At 26.6% G+C, this 21,870-nt stretch overlaps 1 protein-coding gene across 1 annotated transcript; it reads right to left on the bottom strand.

Annotated features, from left to right (window-relative positions):
- Positions 1-1,436: 1,436 nt before the first annotated feature.
- LOC145832746 (kelch-like ECH-associated protein 1) lies at positions 1,437-16,099 on the bottom strand. Its single transcript, XM_082940080.1, has 11 exons — positions 15,921-16,099; positions 12,588-12,772; positions 12,008-12,191; positions 11,285-11,405; positions 8,400-8,570; positions 7,877-8,041; positions 6,677-6,882; positions 6,192-6,332; positions 5,723-5,928; positions 4,020-4,196; positions 1,437-3,054 (listed from the first exon to the last, which is right to left on the bottom strand). The coding sequence occupies exons 1-11, from the start codon at positions 16,040-16,042 to the stop codon at positions 2,849-2,851; spliced, it is 1,884 nt and encodes a 627-aa protein (XP_082796206.1). The 5' UTR covers positions 16,043-16,099; the 3' UTR covers positions 1,437-2,848.
- Positions 16,100-21,870: the final 5,771 nt, after the last annotated feature.

Below are 21,870 nucleotides of genomic sequence, written 5' to 3'. Positions count from 1 at the left end.
CTATTTTTTGATTTGTGTAGAATCATGCTTCTGGTTTTATTAAGGTTTAGTTGAAGTTTGTTTCCCATAAGCCAATCTGATACCTTACTAAGTTCTGCATTAAAATGTTGACCGTCATTTGGGTATGTGTCTTTTGTGAACGTTTTGTATAACATTGTATTATCTGCAAAGTTAAGGACTTTAAGACTAGTATTATTTTTAAGTAATTTATGTGTATTAGGAATAACAACGGTCCTAATACTGAACTTTGTGGTCTTAAAATTTTCCAGCTGCAAAATCTTTTCAAACAAAATTTAAAAATAACTATACAAGACTTAGTTTTATTTAATATGCTTAGCTTCAAGTAAACTAATTAGCATTTTTATAATCTTGAAAACAGGCAATTTAGTCGATGAGTTTGGATTACTCTGATTGAGTCTTGTTCGTACGACAGAGCAATTTAACGATAACACACTTTGTAGTTTCTAAATAGTGTTTATTTTGTATTAAGTGACTATTTTTGAAGTCTTAGTGACATTTTTTCTAAAAGAAATAAAATAGTCGTTTTTTTTAATAAGATTAAGTTCAAAATTTACATTATTATTCACCCTTCTTAAATGGTGCTAAATAAGTATGTTTTTTATGAAACTCAAATTTTAGTTTGTTATCAAAAAATTATTTTTTATAAAATAAGTCTTACTTTTCATGTTTAAACAATTAATTTAGTATAATTTATCATTAGATTTCAGCTTAGCAAATATTTAATCGAACTATATTTTTTGAAAGACTTACTTTTTTTAGTATTTATATGCTTCTTAACAAAAAACTAATGTAAACATACTGTTATTCAGTTAATTTAATGATAAAACGATGATAACAAGATGTTTTAGTTTTTAATCTAAACGGTATTTTCATTATAATAAGCGTAGAAGCACAATTCAAACTACTTCTAAAAATAAGAATGTAAAAAAAAAACTAATAGAATTTTTTTCTGAACAAAGTTAGAGTTATTACACTTCAATGTTTTCTAGTATTACGAAGTAGAATGTATCTAAGTTTTGCAATTTATTTTTAATTATTTTGCTGTTTAGTTTTTAAAGTCAATGCTAATTAATAGTTATGCAAGCTTATGTTTAAAAAAGAACTTATGGTTTAGTGTTTAAAATGTGTATTCAAATGAAACTAATTCAGTTTTCCTAATCTGTTATCAATTACATCAAAAATTTGTACAGTTAGTTTTTACTTACCGCCTTACCAAACTTGCATATCCTATACTACTAAGCTAGTTTAGTTTTAAGTTAAAAAATAGATTTTGCTTACAACTTATCAAAAAATAATAAAAACCAGTAGTCAGAATTAAAAAGATCAAAAACTACAGACTAACTTGTAAGACTAAAGGTAAAAATATAAAACACATCAAGTAATTGTTATAATCATAACAAGATTTATTAGTTGGATATTTGTTATAAAACATGCAGTATACAAAATAACAAAAGCAGTTATGATGGTAGGAGAAAGAAGGCAGTGAAAAAGACTCAATCACAAGAAAGAAGTATCGGCAAAAATCATGACAAATAATTGAAATTTACCTAAGGTTTTACACATAGTACAAACACTCAGCTGATTTTAAAACATAGGTGAGCATATACAGACGTATAAATAAAAACGAAAAACGTTTTGAAAACCAAGTACACACTTTAGTACTCAAATGTGATTAAAACTAACAAGTTTGAAAATAAAAAGGAACTCGCACAATAGTTTAAAACTCAGCATTTGTAAAATTAGTATCTTTAACCAACTAAACGTAGTCATGGACTATAAAGATTTAAAAAGTTATTATAACACAAACTTATAAACTAAAAATTTTTTTTTATCTTATTAGAACCATTTTAGATATATTAGGTAGTGATTATAAAACACATTACAAAATTAACTATGCTATATAATTAAACACATGAGATAATTCTATGAGGAGATAAATAGGTAAGCTGAATAATATTGTCTAAAACATTATAAGAAAGTAAATAAAATAAGATTTTAGTAAGATTATTCAAATAAATCTAAATTTTGAATACTAAAAGGATAGTTTGTAAAAAACAAGCTGAATATACAAACTGTTTGTCTTTCATTAAAAATTGTTTTCAAAATTTAAACAAATTTAAAACCTTTTTTTTTCTTGTGGTAGAACAGTATAATTAGTTTTAAAGTTTCAAGTTTTTAATATGGTTGTCACAAAACTAAAATAATCTTAATTGTTAGAGTAAACTAAAAATTATTAAATGTTGAATTTTTCATTTGTTCATACACAGCTGTTTACAATTTTAAACCAATTTTGTTAATTTTGATTAGTGTCTTTTTAGCATAGTACTGCTTGATATCATAGGCACTAGTTGCTTAATTTTAAAACTTCAAAAAACAACAATTAAAAATTTAACTTTACCTTAAAAGTAAAAACAACAGTTTCTTCTCACAGAAAAACAAAAATAACTCTTATTTAATCTATCAAACAATTATTCACAACAACTTCTATTTGATAGTAATAATTGAAAGTACAACCTAAATTATATAGAAAAAAAATCACTTATAAAACACAAATTATTTATAAAGTTGTTTAGATATGATATATCTTTGTGAAATCAATTAACTTTTATGATAGCAAAATTTTAAACAAATTAAACATATTTTTAAAGAAACTTTCATCAACAGTATCTGATGAGGTGGCTACCATATTTCAAACTTACCGCATAAACATAAAAGTTTTCTTTTTGCTAATAAACAACTTTGAGATCTTGTAAAACAAATTAATGCGGGAATGAAAAATTTTCCCATTAACCACAAACGTGCTTCGAATTAGAAGGCACTTGAAGTTTCAGTGCCGAGAAACTCGAAACTTGGACCTGTTCGGCTGGGCTGAAGGTCGTTCTGGTTGGGGCAGGCAGGGCTGGTACCCAACTACCGACCCGCAACCAGACCTCCCGCTGCTCATTTCTGCCACTTCTCGCCACACGCCTCCGTGGGATTCCCCCGGATCGAGACACTCGATGCTGGGAAGAAACACGCTACCGTCGTAACCGCCTTGAGATTGTTGATAAAATTAGACAATTTTTTTTTACTCATTAAGTAAAATTAAAACATTAAGTCTACTGGAAAACAGGTTTTACCAACGAAATATCATCTTCAGAAACATTCAGTATTTTAGATTTTCAAAATCCACTTAATGCCTTAATACAGTCGCCTCTCGCGAATTTCCGCACTCTCGTTTAGTTACGCATTTTAGAATTCTTTAAGAATACAAAAGAGAAAAATTGAAACTTTTTAAATGAAAAAGTTTGTTATATGTATTTAGTTAACAATGTATTTATTTTTTATATACCTAAAGAAAATTTAAAGCAAAAATTGTGAAAAACATAGTAGGAGATAGATTTTTGCACTTTTAGTTTGTGCCTTCCATAAAAAACTCATTAAACTCTATATCTTTACTCTTAAATTTTAGTTCTCTTAACCACCCTTTATATATTTTAATTAAACAATGCACAATGTTTATTCCTAACATTATTTATGGCTTAAAGTTTTATTTTAGCTAATTTGTTCCTTGCCCACCTAAGATTTAACTTGTCTTACATAGTAATAGAAAAATAACTCTCTCTAATACCATGCAAGACAAATTTAATCTTAGGTAGGTAAGGAACAAATAAGAAAAAAAAAACTTTGTTTACACATAAAATACTTTAATTAAAAAACCATTGACGTTTATGTACAACATTAATTAAAGCTGTTTTTGTAAACAAAAAAGTGAGGAAGTCTTCAAAATGTATTTAATCAAATAAATCATAAGAAAAAAGTTAATATAAAAGATATAATTTGATACCTCTCTTTTAACTACGTTTTCTCATTTACTTAAGCACTTTTGCTGTGGACACAATGTGCGTAGATTCGCGAGAGGAAACTGTGCTTTAGTTTATTATTTTTCAAAGTAGCAAAGATGTTGGTACACCTTTTATTATGTATACGAAAACAAAAGTGAAACAACTGGTACTCACCGATTGCGTAAATTTTTTTGTCGTAAACGGCAACGGTGAGAGCCGATCTTCGGTGCTTCATGCTGGCAACCTTCACCCAACAGTTCTCTCGAATGCTGTACCTCTCAACGCTGTTCAGCTGCTCTTTGCCGTCGTAACCTCCTATGGCGTATATGTACTTGCCAACCGACACCACCCCTGAAAAATTAGTTGTATGAGAGTGTACGGTTTTAGTTTAATGCTTAAGCTGTTTTGTTTTCTTTTATATTTTACTGACTTCGCAACGAGTTTACATCACTAAAGATTTTTCAATTTTTTTCAATGCTCCTTAAGAATTCTAAAATGCGTAACTAAACGAGTGCGTAGATTCGCGAGAGGTGACTGTGCATGTAAAATATTTTAATTATAACACACCATACCAACTTCTTAAGTTAGTAAAAATCACTTTACTACGCTAACAAAATAAAAATACTTATAGCCTACGGAAAGTGGGGTCTCTGTTTCATTCCTTACTTTTCATCAAACAAGTAGATATAAAATTCAATGCAACATTTATCAGGGTTGCCACTCGTTTTTTCAAAAATTTTTCCAGGTTTTCCAAATTTCTTCCAGGGTTTTCAAAAGTACATATTTTTGGGTCTATTTTTAGTTTTAACCTAATTTCTATATAAGAAACTGTGTTTAATAGTATAAAAACATTGAAAAGATACTGTAAAGTTACTTTAAATGTGTTTTTTAATCAAAACATTTTTGATGATGACAAAAAAATTATTTATATGATAGACTTTTTGTGTCATATCGAAATTTTACTACTGAAAATGTTAAAATTATTTAAAATTCCAGGTTTTTCCAGGTTTTTTTCAAAATATCTCAAATTCCAGGTTTTTCCAGGTCATTTTTGCCTAAATTGTCAAATTACAGGTTTTTCTAAGTTTCCAGGTAAAGTGGCAACCCTGATTTATACAAAACAAAAACGACTTTATGTATAAAAAAATACTGCTCAATCAGTTTTTTAATTGGTGTTTTAATATTAAAAAATAATACTTTTACCTTCATTTTTTTATTTTATAACTGTAAAACCTCGTTAAAAAATCTCTTTTTTAGTTACAAAGACTTAACCGTGAATAAAACATTGCAACTTTATACTCAAACTAATAAACTTTTTAAGTAAATATAAAACCTTACTCTTAGATAAATTTTTACTTTTTACAGTAAAATTAAATCAATCTTACATGGCTTATTGTAATAGAAATTATGGAAAAAACGTGTAAACGGAAAAAGTATGTGGACAAACTCAAAATAACATGAGAGCAAAATGAGCAAACTGATTACCAACAATGACTCAGTTAAACATACAGAAAACCGCACGAATTCTTGGGAGTGTTTTTACAATAAAAAACTATGACATTGATGAAAAACGGCAACAACAATAATTACTTTGTTTGTTTACTTCCATGTCTAATATACATTTATGAAAAGTTAAAATAATGAAAACGTTCCTTTATAGCTTTATTTTTGTTACAAAATTAATTTACTTTAAATATATAAAATACTTTTTCGCTATAAAAAAGTAAAAATTCATTTCTGATGTATAATATATCAAACAAAAATACACAACTTTGTTTTAAAGACATTTCTTTCTAAAGAAAACCAAACATATAACTAAGTTTGTTCCAATTTAACGGTCACTTTCGTTGCCTTAAAAAAAATAACATGTTAAAAACCTGCGCCGCTCCTGGGGGTGAGCATGGACTGCACGAAGCACCACTCGTCGTTCTCCGGGTGGTACCTCTCCACGCTCGACAGCCGGTGCCTCCCGTCGAACCCTCCCACGGCGTACAGCATCCTGTTGGCCACCGCGCACCCGACTCCTATGCGGGAGGTCTTCATCGAAGCGCACAGCTGCCACGCGTCTTCCGTTGGCGAGTACCTGCGCGCGGTTGAGTTTTGAATAAGTTTTAGCGGATATAAAGTATGATTGTTGAGTTTGTTACTTATCTAGTATTTGTTAATTGTTTTATGAGTCGCATATAAAAATAAAGTTCTGTTTTTTAAAACCCGTTTGAATGAATACTGGTTTAAAAAAAAAACTTATAAGTTATTTAAAGCATCTTTGAACAAAATAAAAACAATTAAATAGTTTTAAATAAAATGCTTCAATTACGACCACGTAAAACATTAAAGCGTGCAAACTTTTCAACGGTGTTTTGGTGATCGGTTCCTTTCGAGCCCCCCACGGCGTACATCTCATCGTCGATCACGCCGACGCCGACTCGATTCCGCGGCACCGACATCGATTTACACGAGTCCCATTGGTTTGACATCGGATTGTACCTGTAGTTTTTGTTTAATAAGGTTTTTGAACTAGTTTGTTTTAAGAGCGAATTTAATAATTCAAAACATGTTGTATAAATTGTATTTTAGGATTAAAATTTTAAAAATCATAAAAATCAGCATTGGAAGTAAAGTAATGATAAATGCTTGAATTATTTAGAATTCCTATCAAAAAATTCAAACCTCAATTATATTTATATATGTGTCAACGCCGTAAGTTTAAGTCAAAGCATTTTCTTTTCAATACAACTTTATCTAAACATATTTAAACATATTAGTATACATTATCAGCTATAAAAAACAAGCAATCATATCACACAAGAGTAGTACAAAACAAGTAAAACCTTTCGCAGGTTGCAAGATCCAAGCTGCTTTCAAGCGTGTTGTTTCTGCCTCCTATGACGTACACGAGGCCTTGTATGACGCAACAAGCGAGCCCGCTGCGAGGCATGGGCAAGTTGCGAAGCTTCATCCAGCTTCGGCGGGAGGGCAGGTAGCATTCAACTGTTATCAACGAGTTTCGGAGGTAGCCGCCAACCACGTACAAAGCCTGCAGTTTGTTGAAAGTTTTTTTTTGAAAGACTTTTTCACAGTTTTTTTACTTTGTCAGTAGTAAATATAAATTTTTAAATAATTTTATAGGTAGACTTTTTAAATATATTACAGCACAAAAAATATTTAAATATACTTTTTAAGTGTATAAAACGAGTACTAAATTAAAATATTTTTTTATGTTTGTTTAATTTTAAGTTGATGTTTACTTAAAAAAACTCAACATGTTAATTTGTTATTATTTTGATTTTTTTAACGGAAAGTTAGTTAACAGTTTAAGTGTTTATTTTTACACATAAACTTACATCAAACGGAATTTTTGTTTTGCGCTTTTTATCTTATGCTTAAAAAAAACTAGCTTAATGTTTTTAAACTACAAACACGTTTAAAAGCAAAGGTACAATTACTTGTAAATTAATGTAATAATCTGGTTGCTTTAGTAATAAACGCGATATTTTAGCTGGAAGCAATAAACAAGCTAGTTTAAACAAATAGTAAGAGCGCAAATTTAAAGGTAAACGTCAAACAAATTGTAGCAGATAAAAGTCATAGTGACTGAGCATTATGTAGTAGGCATTCGTGTGATGATTTAGCAATAATACACAACTTTACTCAACATGCAAATAAAATGTTTATCAGGTCTTCTGTTTTGTTTACAAATTTTGTGTTGTAACTTGTTGAACTAAAATAAACTCTTTAAAGTGCTTATCACGAATCTAAGCTATTTTTGTCTAAATACAACACTTTTATGTAACGAAATTTGCTTAAACATGATTTTTGACTAAAAAATAAAAACAACATTTAATGACCATGAGTGTTAGAATAGTTTTTATAAAGCTTCTAAATTTTATTTTAACATAGCTAATAAATTTAAATCGCATAATTCTTTACAACAATACACTTTATCAAATATTTATAAAAAAATTAAACTTGAAACATACAACACATATAAATATATATATATAAACTTAATATCATTTAACATAACAAACTTGTGGTATATCAGGTTGCCTTGGTTTGCGATCAACATAATTGTGAACCGTCAAATCGTCTAAAATTTGAACTAAATGATTTCTTGTTTTGTCATCGTCACTCAGCATCGGACAATTTTTAATTTGCCATGAAATAAACTTTGGTGTCAATGAGTGGCACCTCACCTAATCGTATAAAGTTGTTGTTTTTTTTCATAGAAGACAAAATTTTAAGATAAATATTTAATTTATAAATTACGTATGTGTGTTTATAATAATAAATTACTAGGTTAAACAACAGGTATTTTTTCAATTACTCTTCTAAACGCACAAATATGTAAGAAAAAAACTTTTAGTTCTTACTATCAAATAAAAAGCCTTAAATATAGGAACGTGATTTTGCAAATGTAAACAGAAATTTCAAAGACGCTTAATGTTGCTATTCTTTGGCCAACTTCTCAATTGCCACCTTGTAAACAACACAAACATCATCAGAAATGCAGGAGCTTACGAGAACATTCAGCCTTAAACTGAATCAACTAACTGCGGCGACGAGCATGGTGAAGTACTGCTTTCTGTTGTGGTAGTCGTGCCGCACCCACCTGGTCACGGCCGTGTACACCTGCGACTCGCACTTCACGTTGAGCTTGTCGTTCGACACCACCTTCGACATCTGGCACACGTTCAGCGACTTGAACTCCTCGCTCTGAGACACCTGCAATTTCTCGGGGTTCAAACTTATAATTCAAGGTTGCTTTGTATTAATGTGCTGTACGCACGTAACTCAAAACTTTCGGTTGAACAGTAAACTGTCTTGTTATTTGTTTGTATCAGACATTAAACTTTAAGAATGGAAAATGTTAAATGCATTTTGAAACCAACGTATAATTGGACACTTGAAAAGTTTGAAGCATAAAAATTACACTAAATGTTTGTATTGTAAACTTAATTACAGTAGTCTAAAAATAAATTAACATAAGTACTAAAACTAAAGTAACACTTAATATAACCCATTTATAATCTAATCACTTGGTTAGGTAAAAATATACTCAAACCAAACAGTTCTATTTTATTTAAAATGAATTAACTTTTGTCACGTTTATTAAATACTTAGTTTATAACAACTTTTTAAGAGTGAATGGAATGTATTTGACTGTGACTGCTCAAATAATTTTGAATTCGACTGCTCCATTCATGCATAAACTCGTTGGTTCAGTTTAGAATGTGTAAATTAATTTATTCTTATAGAATTACACTAAAACTAAATAGTACATTTAGGAAAAATGTTACACTTTTTTTAAGCCTCAAAGTTTTTAAAGTAACGAGCAAATATGGTTTAATCTTCGAAAGTTTTCATTAGCAATAATTTACCAACATTTATAGTACTAATTTTATTTTAAGTAAAAAAGTAAATAATTATATACAATTCACACTTACACTTATAATCATTAAAAAAAACCTGCTAAAAACTGATCAATACTATAAAAATGTAAAAAAAATTATTTTCACAATTCAAAAAAATCTTTTTACAACATTTAAAATATTAAAACTATTTTTTGAACACAATAAAGACCTAACCATCAAAGTTTAAGAACTGAACAGTTAAAAATGTATTCAACAATCAAGTTGACCTATAATAAACTTTGTATTTACTTTCAAAACAATTTTTAAATTGTATTTTGTGGCTTATGAAATTACGTATAAAATAAGCGTTGTATTTCGAAGCATTTAAAACTAATATAAATAATTTAATTTCTTCAAACATACACTCATTTTTCAACTTTTTTTATGAGATAAAGAATAAATAATAAATACACAATGGTTTATGGCTGAAAGGTACAAACGCTTTGAAAAAAACTTAAAGCTTTTTTATGGCACAAAGACTTTTATTTAGCGCAACGAAAATTTTAGACAGTAAGAGAGTTGTCTGGTAAGCGCAGCCATGAAAAACGGAGATAAGAGTGACTTGGCAGAATTACTTGTTGTTTTATGCCGTGCGTAATTATCATTTGTCTTCATTGTTCAACATTTTCCGAGCTTCAGCACAAAGTATACATTTTTCAAATTTGAGAGGTTTTTAGCAGCACAAATAAACTTAACACGGGAGTTAAAATAAAAAATAAAGTTATTTAAATTACAATTCATAACTTACTTAATTAGACGAACAGTTCAACTAGTATTTCTAATTATTAAAACTAGGTTAATTTTAACAAAACCTAACAAAAGAAACAACCGTGAATTATTTTCTTCGATTGATAGATTAAAGTTATGTTTTAAAACTACTTTAAATTCTATACTTAAAAAGAAATATTCTAATTTACAGCTTAAACTAATAATAGCCTAGCCATGACACTAAAACTTGAGTTTGAATAACCTTGGCCTTGTTTAGTTTATAAAACACACAATGAGAAACTTATAACTAGAAACGTGTTACCAACGTTTTTATGGCTAATAAAACAACATTTAATGAATATTGCAATGAATTCAATTATAATACCTCAATCAGTGCTGAACTATTATCAACTTGTGCTTTAATATGCAAATTCTATTGCTAAGATCAATGTTTTCTAATTTTTATAATAAAATATGTTTTTTATATTTTTTTTTTAATGTCGGAATTAATATTACTAATTTCAAATATAAAATGTATAATAAGAGGTTATTTTATTATAAATTAAGTCAAGTGTACGAAAATATCAATATAATGTAACCTTTCTCTTACTTAGTTTAAGACGAAAAAAAATTCAAGTACTGTCACAACATTACTTACAATTTTAAAATAATCAAAACTATTCCAAAATAAAATATATTATGATTTTATTTGTAAGTGTTTTAAAGTTTAAATATCTATTTCAAATACTTTAAATTTGAAACAAATTTAAACTGATTTTATTGCTTGTTATTAAACAGACGTGAACTTGGAAGTAATACTATCCAAACAAAACTACAACAGCATTACTGCAAGTATAGATGTAATCACTTAAAAGCTTAAGTTTAAATCAGAGTTCCACACTTTAAGGCAAAAAATCAAATCACCTGAGTTTATGTTAAACTATAATATATAAAGTTATAAGAGCAGAAAAAAAATATTGCAATTTCAAACTTCGAATATCTATAACAAATGTATTTTTATTAAAATAAACTAAATCAAAAATACTAGCCAAAAATTGAAACCAAAAAAAAGAAACTAGTCTGAGTTTTATTTATAAAAGGCCTTCAAACAAGTCTGAGCTTTTCAAAAACCTGAAAATTTTTCAAACTAGTCTGAGTTGGTCTGAGTTTTTTATAAAATTTTCACTAGTCTGATTTAGTTCGAGTGTGTAAAATCCCTATCAAATTTTTAATGGCATTACTAAAAAAAAATCATTATTTCGAAAAACTTTTAAAATAGAACATTATATCAAAGTCAAAATTTGAGCAACATTTAACCTCGTCAAAATAATCGCATATATACTTTTCAATTTTTTTCTTCAACTCTTGGCATCCAAGCTCGCACGCAAAAGAAGCTAAACCAATGCAGTTGGAAGGATCAAGCTGAGATTCAAGAAACCTTTATTTAATTATTTTTAATATAAAATAAACAAAAACAAATAAATTATGCAGAAAATATTTCTACACCACACATATTGAAGCAATGTTTACTTTAAAAACGTGCATTTTTAATAAACATTATACTAATTTTGGTCTAAAATAATTTAAGCTCAAATGTACTTTTAGGGTTTTAAATTTAGATGAACTAATAATGAATAGTGCTTTAAATAGTTTTATTTTACTTACTCGCAACTATACTTAGACTTTACTAAGAAACTAGTCTTACTTTTATTACTTAATTGGTTAATAAAAATAGAATTATAAAAACTTAGTTTTTTTATCTTGCTTTAAATGACTTTAATTTAAAATTTAGACTTTGTAGTGAATTCTATTATAAAGTTTTGTTTAACTTTAAGGTATATGCAGTTTTAAAACAGTATTGCTATTCAGCATAGCAACAAACAAACATATAAAAGGGATGAAATAATTGCTAGAATTTACTATTTACGTAAACATAAAACTTGTTATAAGCTTGACTCAAAACTTTGAATAACTCATAATTTCAAAATGTTTTTAAAATTATAATTATACAATACTTAGTTTAAAATTAAAAAATATTACTTTTCGCATATTTTGACAACATGATTCATTTGAAGCATGGAGGCACCACTCATGATGTGAAGAACGCATTTTTCACTTATTTGAATGCGCGAGGTGTAAACAAAATCAAGTATTCTGGAAAAAACTTCTGGGTGGATGTAATTTGTCATTGAAACTTCTGAGGAATTTTTCTCTTTGCAGCCTCCTAGTAATTTAAGAAATAAAGTATTGCAAACATAACTTATTTTTCTATATTATAAATAAGTTATATTTCTTATAATTTTTAGTAAAATTAAAAGCAAACAAATTTTAACTCTATATAAATCATAAAGCCTTATAATTTATTTTTTTGATAAAAACAACTGTTTAAAACTAAATGTTTTAAAATCAGCTTCTAGTAATTAACATCAAGTTTTAAAATGTTTTAACTTTCAGCTATTATATTTTTAATCAAATTTCAATTTCAGTTTATTCTCAGGGGATGGAAAAAAATCAGTTACAGAATATAAATTAAAACGATCATAAAACTTATGTCTTCGGTTTTTTTTTTCTATATTTAAGTTATTGATTAAGTACCAAAAAGCAATATATAAAAAAATACCTGCAAACATTGCTTTAAAGTAAGGAGATGATGCTGCTAAAACTAGCTTATGTGCACTAAATTTCTTTTTTACACCACTATGTTCGATTTTTATAGTAACATCACACATTAAACTGTTATGTCTCAATTCATTAAGCCTGCACAGTATATCATTTGAGTATTGCTCAAGTTCAAACTGTTCTTTCCTGTGAAAAAACAAGTATTATAATAAAAGTCAGTATTTTTATTATAAAATTACTTATATAATTTTTAAATTTTTCAAGTTTTTGTGATAAACAATAAATATCAAGCCTTTGTACTTTGATTAGAGTATTTATACTAGTTTTTATATTAATTCCTTGGTCTAAAAAAATCCATAAACTAATATGTATCTGTAAAAAATATTGTTTACTCAACTTAGTTAGACTTCCATTAAGGACAAAGGGGTTGCAACATTTTTTACAAAAACTGTCATTGACTCTTATATGAAAGCTTAAAGTACAAACTACACACAACTTTAAATAAAATTTTAAAAACTTGTTACATTTATCAGATACTATCATTTTTATAAAAAATTCTGTTACAAACGAATGAGGCACAAATTTTTTAGAGTCAGTTTTATCAGAAACTTAAAAAATTACTAAAAATCTAATTTTTTCTTCATTTTATGAGCTTGAAACCTCAAACTTTCAGGAACATTGCTATTATAGTTTAAAAAACTTTGAATGTTGCAATTCTAAAAATATTTAAAAAAATTCTGCATTCAAGCTATGCAAAAATTAGAAATGGTCTTTTCTATGAAAATTTGATTGGTAGAAAATTGAAGGAGAAGATACAGTTTTAATAAATGAGTCTTATTTTGCGTTTTTGGTTTGGAAACCTATTGAACACACCAACTTTAATTGCTTATATTTCAAAAGTTACTTTGATTTTTTTAACGGTTAAAAATTTCTGATAACTCAGATAAAACTCTACAAAATAAGATCAAATTTTAAAAATCAAGGTGGCCCCTAGCCCTTAAACGATTGAAATCAGGGTTGGTGTGTTTGAAAAGTAAAAAATAATAATCTATTTAAGCTTAAGTTTATAAGTAAACTATATAAAACAATTCCTACAAAACTGTACTTGACTATTTTATAGTAACTAACTAAAGGACTGGCATTAAAACACACTTGTAAAACTAACAGCTGCTGCAAAAATTTAGAAAACTTTGCATTTTTTATGTTCAATATTTTGGATGTCAACCAATTAAAATTATTTCTATATCATAACATAGTACAAAAACATATAAAATTATAAAAACTGTAAGTATTTTTGATGCACTCAATTTTTTAAGTTTACTAACAAAGGAGTTTCCTCAGGAAAAAATATTGAAAAGCAAATTAAAGCTTTAAAGTTGTATGATTGGCCAAAATTCGAAAACTGCCACCCCCCCCCCCCTTTTTGACCCTTTTAGTAGCTTTGCCCTCCAAAATACTGAAATTGACCAAATAAGAGCAATATTTCCCCTTTGGGAAACTTTGATACAAGTTAAACAAATATTCTGCGTTGGAATTTCTTTGGATGTAATTAAAGAAAAACTTTTTGAAATTTTACAACAGGTATATGATAGCAAACAAATTACATTTGATATCTAAAGTTTAACAAATATTTCTAACCTAAATATACTCAAGATCATAACTCACATCTAGTACAATTTTGGAACTTTTCAAGACTTAGGATATCTCACAAAATATAAAAACTACTTATTACCATAAGTTAAGAAAAAAATCAATAGTGTTGGTCAAACAAGCAAAACAACCATAAAGGTTGCTGATAAATTTAAATTTAGACAACTTTTGAGTAAAAATCTGAAGAGAATTGTGGGACAAAAACTGTAGAATGCAGGGGGATAAACTTTAGAAAAATAAGATTTAAGTGAGCTAGAAAGACTTTAGCATGAAGAAAATAAGGTTAAAACATTCAGAAAATAGACTGCTTAGGTTTTATGTGGAAAATTATTTATTCATTTTGTACCTTTTCTGTTTGATGATTTTATAACTTTTTTTGAAAGTATTTTAAGTTTATAAATGTTACTTAAAACTTTTTAGTATAACTGGGTTTTATTTGTTTGATTAGTTATTTATTCCTTTAAATTAAAGATTTTTGTGCACAAAATAAGCTAGGGGTATGTAAAGTTATAGAGTGTTTTAGTATTATATTAGTGTATTGCTATTCTTAACAGATCAATCAATGTTCCTAAATAAAGCTAAATAAAACAAAACAAGGAGTTATTTATACCTAAGTTACCTAAATAATTAAAATTTTAACAAATCTACAAGTATTTGAAGTAAATTTTAGTAAGATTTAGTAAGATAAGGGTTGGGGAGGGGGGGGGTAAAAACTTCTTTTTTTTTGAAATGTAGTCTTATTTTATACATAATTAGGTAATTTAGTTATAACTTTTTTACTGCTTTAAAAAATCTAAGTAACTTTTGAAAAATAAGTGATCAAAGTTAGAGCGTTTGATAGGCTCTTAATGGAAGGTGCAAACTAAAAGAGCAAAAAAAGACTATTTTGCTAAAATCTATATCCTTCTTCAGTTTTTGAGAAATTGTTTTGAAACTTTTTAGAAAAATCTTAAACAAATTTTTAAACAATTTTTAGGTAACATATTTTTTAATTAGAAAATTAAATAATAAAAAATTAACAAAAGCAATTGTTTTTTTTTCAGCTTTGCTTTAAATTTTCTTATGGCTTTTTTTAAGCCACTTCTTACAAGTTGTTAGTAATATTGAAAAGTAAATGAAAATTTGAACTAAGTTCTTTTAATAATGAAGGAGGAGTTATATGTTTAGTAAATAATTTCAAAAATCCAAGAAAATTAGCCTTGAAAACTTTTGATTCCATACGGTTGTATCTGAATTTTTATTACAAAATTTGTTTAATGTCAAAAATTAACTGATAATTTTTCTGTAGAAAGTATCTTATAACATATACTCTAAGCTTTAAAATAACACAAACAGAGCCAATGTTAATTTTTGTAAAAAAAAGTGAGACTCTTTAAGATTACCACCATGAGTATAACCATATAGACATATACTCAATTTGTGAGATGAAACTATCTAAAAACTATACCTAATTAACATAAAACATAAATACTAGATACAAAATACTTTCAGCTTGATTTTACCCTAGATGAATAAAAAATATTTTTTAGTTGAGTTGCAACCATGTTAGTTTTTTTTTTAATTACTCCTAAAAATTCAAAACTTTAAAAGAATATCATCTAAAATTCTAAAAACACAGAATACTAAGTGACATTAAAAGTTTTACAATGAAATCAAACAGTTATAAAATTGCAAGAATACTAACTTATCTCCATTCATTGAAGGAATTACTGCTCCCGGACACTTTCCCCATCCTGGGGAGTAACAGTCTGAATTAGTGTTGCTAGAGCTCCCACCACCAAAAAATTGTTTGAGTTGACAAGACATTACTAAACAATAACAACAGATTTAAAAGTTGTATATTTTTACATCAAAATTCATAAATTAAGCTGTAAAGAAAACAGTTTTAGTTGATAAAACAGAATATATAAATTTTGACAATATAGTTATTTCTTAGAATGACTATAACTTTGCAAAGATTAAAATGAAAACTTCTGACTTAACTGTAGTTTTATAATGAAAGCTTTTGGAGTGTTGTCACTCAAAAAAAACTAGCCTGAATGCTTAAAAACTTGTCTGAGTTAATAGCATATTTGATGTATTTAGTTTTTCTATTAAATTCTATAATATTACTCTAGAAATAGAGATCTTATTTCATGTTGTTTATAGTGTATAGTACAACTGTATATAGTATATTGTTTTCAAAAAATAAAAATTTACAACATTTAATTTTAAGATAACTAAATCAAAAGTATTACTATTAATGCTTTGCATTTTATGTTAACAAAACGCCATAAAACAAACTCTAGTATAACAATAAAATTATAATGAAGACTTCAAAAAATAATATGCAGAATTTGGAATAAGCACACAAGTTTTTTAACTTTATACAACAGAATTAAGTTTTAAAAGTGATTAAAAACAACCATAATTATTGATCAAAAATATAAAAATATAAAGAAAAATATCAAAAAGCTCAACTACAGCAGTTGAATAAAACTTCAAATGTTGTAACAAAGCAAAGCCAGCAAAACAAGAAAAGCTTAACAAAATTATTATAATCTAGATAGACATGGGGGTCAAGAGCAGCAAAGGAGAAAAAGGTCTTAGGTGTTTTCAATAGTAGTTTTAAAACTTACACTAGATATTTTGGAGTTAATGATAAAAGAAAAAAAAATAATAATTAAAATGTCTTAGGTGTTTTTAATGGTAGTTTTTTGAGTAATCTTGCTGGAGGGGGCCATCGCTTTTTTAATTTTTCAAATTTAAAACAAAAGTTTAAAATAAACAAAACAACTGTTCTTCTAAAACCTCTGAAGAGGATATCTGTAAAGTTTCAGGATTCCAAATGAACTAGAATTTACCTTTTCATTGTTGTAAAGTGTTATAACACAATTTTTACTAGGATATATAGCATTAATATTGTTAATATTGCAGTCAAGTATGTAGTTCTAAATTATAATAAAAGTTTAAAATAAAAACCAGTTTCCTGTAAAGTTTCAGGATTCCAAATGAACTAGAAGTTACCTTTTCATTGACATAAAGTTATACAACATCTCTGTGTATATCCGAATATCTTAATGTTAAATATCACCTAAACTTCCTATCCATAAATAATTTTGAACTTTGTACATGCGTTTTGCTTTAATAACTTTTCACAGATGTAAGCAAGTAAAACTTATTCAGTCAAAACTATACCTGTACCTTTCATCTAAATTTCAATAGCAAAAAGTAACATCAGTCACTTTGCCCTTTTAAACAATAATGTTTTCCTGCTTTTTAGTTTCCAACTTAATCTAAATATAAAAATAAAAATTGTTGAAATAAAAAAACTTTTACTAGCATATGAACTTGCGAATAATCAAAGAGTTAAAACACTAAAAACCAGAATATACCATTACTGTTTTTTATTGTGCAGCATTGGAATCTGGACTCATGAATCAAAACCAGAGCTACTTAAAAAGAAGGCACAACAAGATTAAAAACAATAAAATACTTAACATCAAATATACACCTTATTTTATAAACATTAAATAAACAAACTTTTACAGTTGTAGAAGAAAGAGTTAGATTGATATTTTACTATGAATGAAAAAGTATTATAAAAACTTTAAAATATTCACAAAAACAGGTGATTATTGCAATTAAAAAGCAAATAAAACCTTAGTGTACAAAAAAGAGCATGATGTTTAAAGGTAATTTTAATAAAAACACCACTAAAAAACAAAAAAACATTAAGTCAAAAAGAATGATGCAAATTGTAGACTTATTAATTCCCATTTGTAGGTAGCTTTTGTTTATACCATCACTAATGTCTATTCATTATAGCTATAATGAAATTTTTCAAAATAAAAATTCTCTAATATGAAACTTAAAACTTGCTATATTAGGGATCATAAAAATTTACAAAAATTACCTAGTCATAAAATATTAAATACACGAATTAATAAACTTTATAAAAGTTGTGTGAAGTAATTTTTTTAATCTGTTATAAATTTATATCAAAAAAAAAAAATTTTTTGTGTAAAAGATATTAGAAATCTATTTAAAATAAAAACGATTAAAAACAAACTTATAACTAAAATACTTTTAGACATAAATGCAAATAACTATTACTAAACGTTTTTTTTAACTTTAAGTTAATTTTACAACACTTGAAAATAAAAGAAACGAATTGATATTTTTACAAATACTGCTAAATATTACAAGGATATTTTGAACTAACTTGAAATTTTAGCCAATGATCAAGCATGAATTTAGTTTTATGTAAAGTCAAAACTCAAAAGTTTACTATTGGAAATATTTTTATATTTTCATTTTAATCAACCATAAAATTTCTTTAAGTTTAGCTTTTCAATAGTTCTAACTTCATAGTTTTAGCTTTTTATAATACTTTTAACTTGTTAAAATTACTAATTAAAGTTATGAACAAAATTTTTTACTATTAACAATAAGAAATTTTTTCTTCAGTAACTAAACTACACTACACTTTAAACAAAAATATACGTTATAGTTTTTTTACATTAAATATTATTTTAAACTTCCTAAAGGTTTATGAAACAAATAGCAGTTTTATTATTCTAAGTTTTTTACAAATATATGAATATAGATATTCGTGTACTTTGAAAAAATATTCGCAACAAATACATTTTCTATCTATCTATAGAGCTTAAAACCGTTAATGTATTTACAAAATTTAGTAGTACATTCTTATTCTCTGTATATTTCTAATTACAAATTAATTTTTTTGATTTAACTTTAAATACTTTTTTTACAGAAAAGCACACGGATCATCACATCAACTATTTAGTATGACCTAAAAAATGTTTTTTTCTTTTACCAAATTTTAATTATGATTAGATATTTTTCTCTTTATTTTACCACAATTACTTTTTTTATAAAACATATTTTAGTTTATTGCATTGAATGAGCACATAACTCTGAAATTACTTTATCTTTTCTATGTGTTTAACTTTGTCCTATTCAATTGAGATGAGATTGGTGTGTTATACTCCTACTTAGAACGAATATATACGATAAACCATTTTTAAAAGTTTTTATGTCCGTAGACTTAAAAAGATGTAGTGAATGCAATTTAGTGAAGAAAATTAATGTAATGGTTACATTTCAAATTTTCAGTAATAAAAATTCCAAGATCTTTAAACACTTTATTTGAAGATAAGTTTATACTGTTTATTTTTAAATCATAAGTAGAGTTTGTAGTACTTTTTTAAATATTTCGAACTTTATATTTACTAGGGTAACAGTTTAACTTTCTTTCCATTAGCCAATAGTAAATTTTATCTTAGGAATTTTGTAAATTATTTTTAGAATGGCTAAAATTTTTGTGTCATCTCCGAAGAGTTTAATCGTGCTGCTAACATCACTTCTGAAGCTATACCATTTATGTAAATAGTAAATAATAGTAAGCCTATTAAAATCGGTTCATTTAAGGCAGGGGTCAGCACACTGCGGTCCGGAGGCCAAATGCGGTCCTAAAGGCTAATCTCTGCGGCAATTTCTAGCTAAAAACATGTTCTTTAAAACATAAAAATAAATTTTTTGAAATAAAACTTAAAATTAGGCTTTTAACTTAATAAATATTTTCGCTAGTTTTTATTATTGTTTTTTTCGTTATATTTTTGGTTTAAAGCAGTATTTTTATAATATTTACTACAATTATTTTAAAATAACTGCCGTCCTGGAAGAATTTATTCTAAACACTGCGGCCCACAAGCTTTTTTTCTATGAAAGTTAGCCCGCGAGTAATAAAAAGCTGCTGACTCCTGATTTAAGGAGTAATATACAATGTTTTATAAATAACTAAATGTTTCCTTTTTTTCGAGAATATAGTTTTCTTTTGGTTTAAACTTTGATTTTAAGATGTGTGTAGCTCAAGTTTTTTTTTGTTTTTACATCACTGTATGGAGCGTATAACAAAATATTTTTTTATTTCTGTCACTCCATTGCGGTATTTATTGAATATTAAAATTGTCTTCACTAGACAATCGAAATGTAAGAAAATGCTTAGAATTTTATACCAAGCTTGTTCTATTAGCTCGCAGCATATCTTAATAAAATATTAAAATAAGCTTTTAATTTTATTTTAAAATGTTGAGAGCTAATAGAACAAGCTTGGTAAAAAGTTCTAGAGTCTAGACATTTATTTTTCCAATTCGATTGTCTAGTGAAGAAACTTTTAATATTCAACAAATAACGCAATGGTTGTAAAATTAAAAAATATCTTTATTAGTCAGAGAACTTAAAATTTCTTAATTTTTTTTTTAGTAAACAGGAAGACCATAATTAAAGACCAAAAATGATAAAACCTCAAATGTCCTATATCTCAAAAAACTAAGTTTATATATAAACAAAGACACTGACAAAAAAAAGTTATTTCACCAATCAAAAAACTAAAAATCAAATAAAAAAATATAATTGTTTTTTGAGATATGTTCAAAGGACTTAAATAAAGCAAGAAGTTCCCACTTTATCTAAGGGCTATAGCACCAACCCAATAAACCCAAACTTAAAAAAACTTATTTTATTTTAGCTTTATCCTTAAGTTATTATATTGAGTAAAAGTTATACTTTTAAACCAAAAAATAGAAACTATTGTGTTTTGAAATGTTTGAGTCAAGAAAAATGTTTCAAATTTCCCTCTATTTTAGAATGATTGACGTTTACAATAGAAGTTATTTTAGTTGAGTCGAAACAATTTGAAAGTTTTTGCGTAGAGTATCATATTACATTGTGTTTTAAAATATAGATTTTTTATTAAAATTTTTTTAAATAAAATCTTTACTTTAAATTCTTTAAATTACTTAACTTAAAAGTATTTTATTTTAGATAGTTAACAAAAAGCAGTTCAAAGTTTTGTATTATAAGTTTTAGTGTTTTCTAAGTCTGTAACAAAATCAAAAATGGTGTAACTAAAGTTATAGAAACAAATGGACAAGAGGTATTCAAAAGGTGTACGATTCGAAAATCTAAAGGTTCCTCGTGTACTAGGTCCTAAGACCAAATACATTTGAGCATCTTTTTTAGTCGTTCAATATACTGATATAAAGTAAGTCTATCTATTTAAAAAAATAAAATTTTACAGTATTGACCAGAACTTCTTTTTAATAAAATAGAAGTTGACAATCTTATTTTTTGAAGCTATTTTATTTACAATCGCTAAGTTTACATAAACTCAAACTATGGCAGTTTGTCATATGCTCTACTCTAAAACTAATAATAGTTTTATCTTGAGCTGGTAACCTAGAGGCTAAAGCTGAATAACAATCCGAAGCTACAAGACAAGTTGTTTGAATGTTACATGAGTTATAAGTTATTTTAAGTTAATCTATATCTATAGCTTTACATACATTGTTTTGGTAAAAATGACAAGGTGTAATATTATTTGTTTTAATTTTGATGGTACCAGTAATTATTTAATTTTCAGTAGACATATATATTTAGTAATCTAAATAATTATTCTTAGTAAGTCGTTACAAAAAAACTTTAAAATACTTTTATTATACTTATTAAGTTGTGATTTTTGCCTATTTTATGGTAGAAAAACATAGAAAACTTCTCACAGTGGAAATTGTAAAAAAAAATTTGGAACACGATTCCAGCAAAGTTACTCGGTAATTGTTCTTTAAAATTCG

This window comes from Thalia democratica, chromosome 3 (assembly GCF_965202585.1).
Source record: "Thalia democratica chromosome 3, ktThaDemo2.hap1.1, whole genome shotgun sequence".
Lineage (NCBI taxonomy): Eukaryota > Metazoa > Chordata > Thaliacea > Salpida > Salpidae > Thalia > Thalia democratica.
This window is presented reverse-complemented; position numbering and strand designations above follow the sequence as displayed.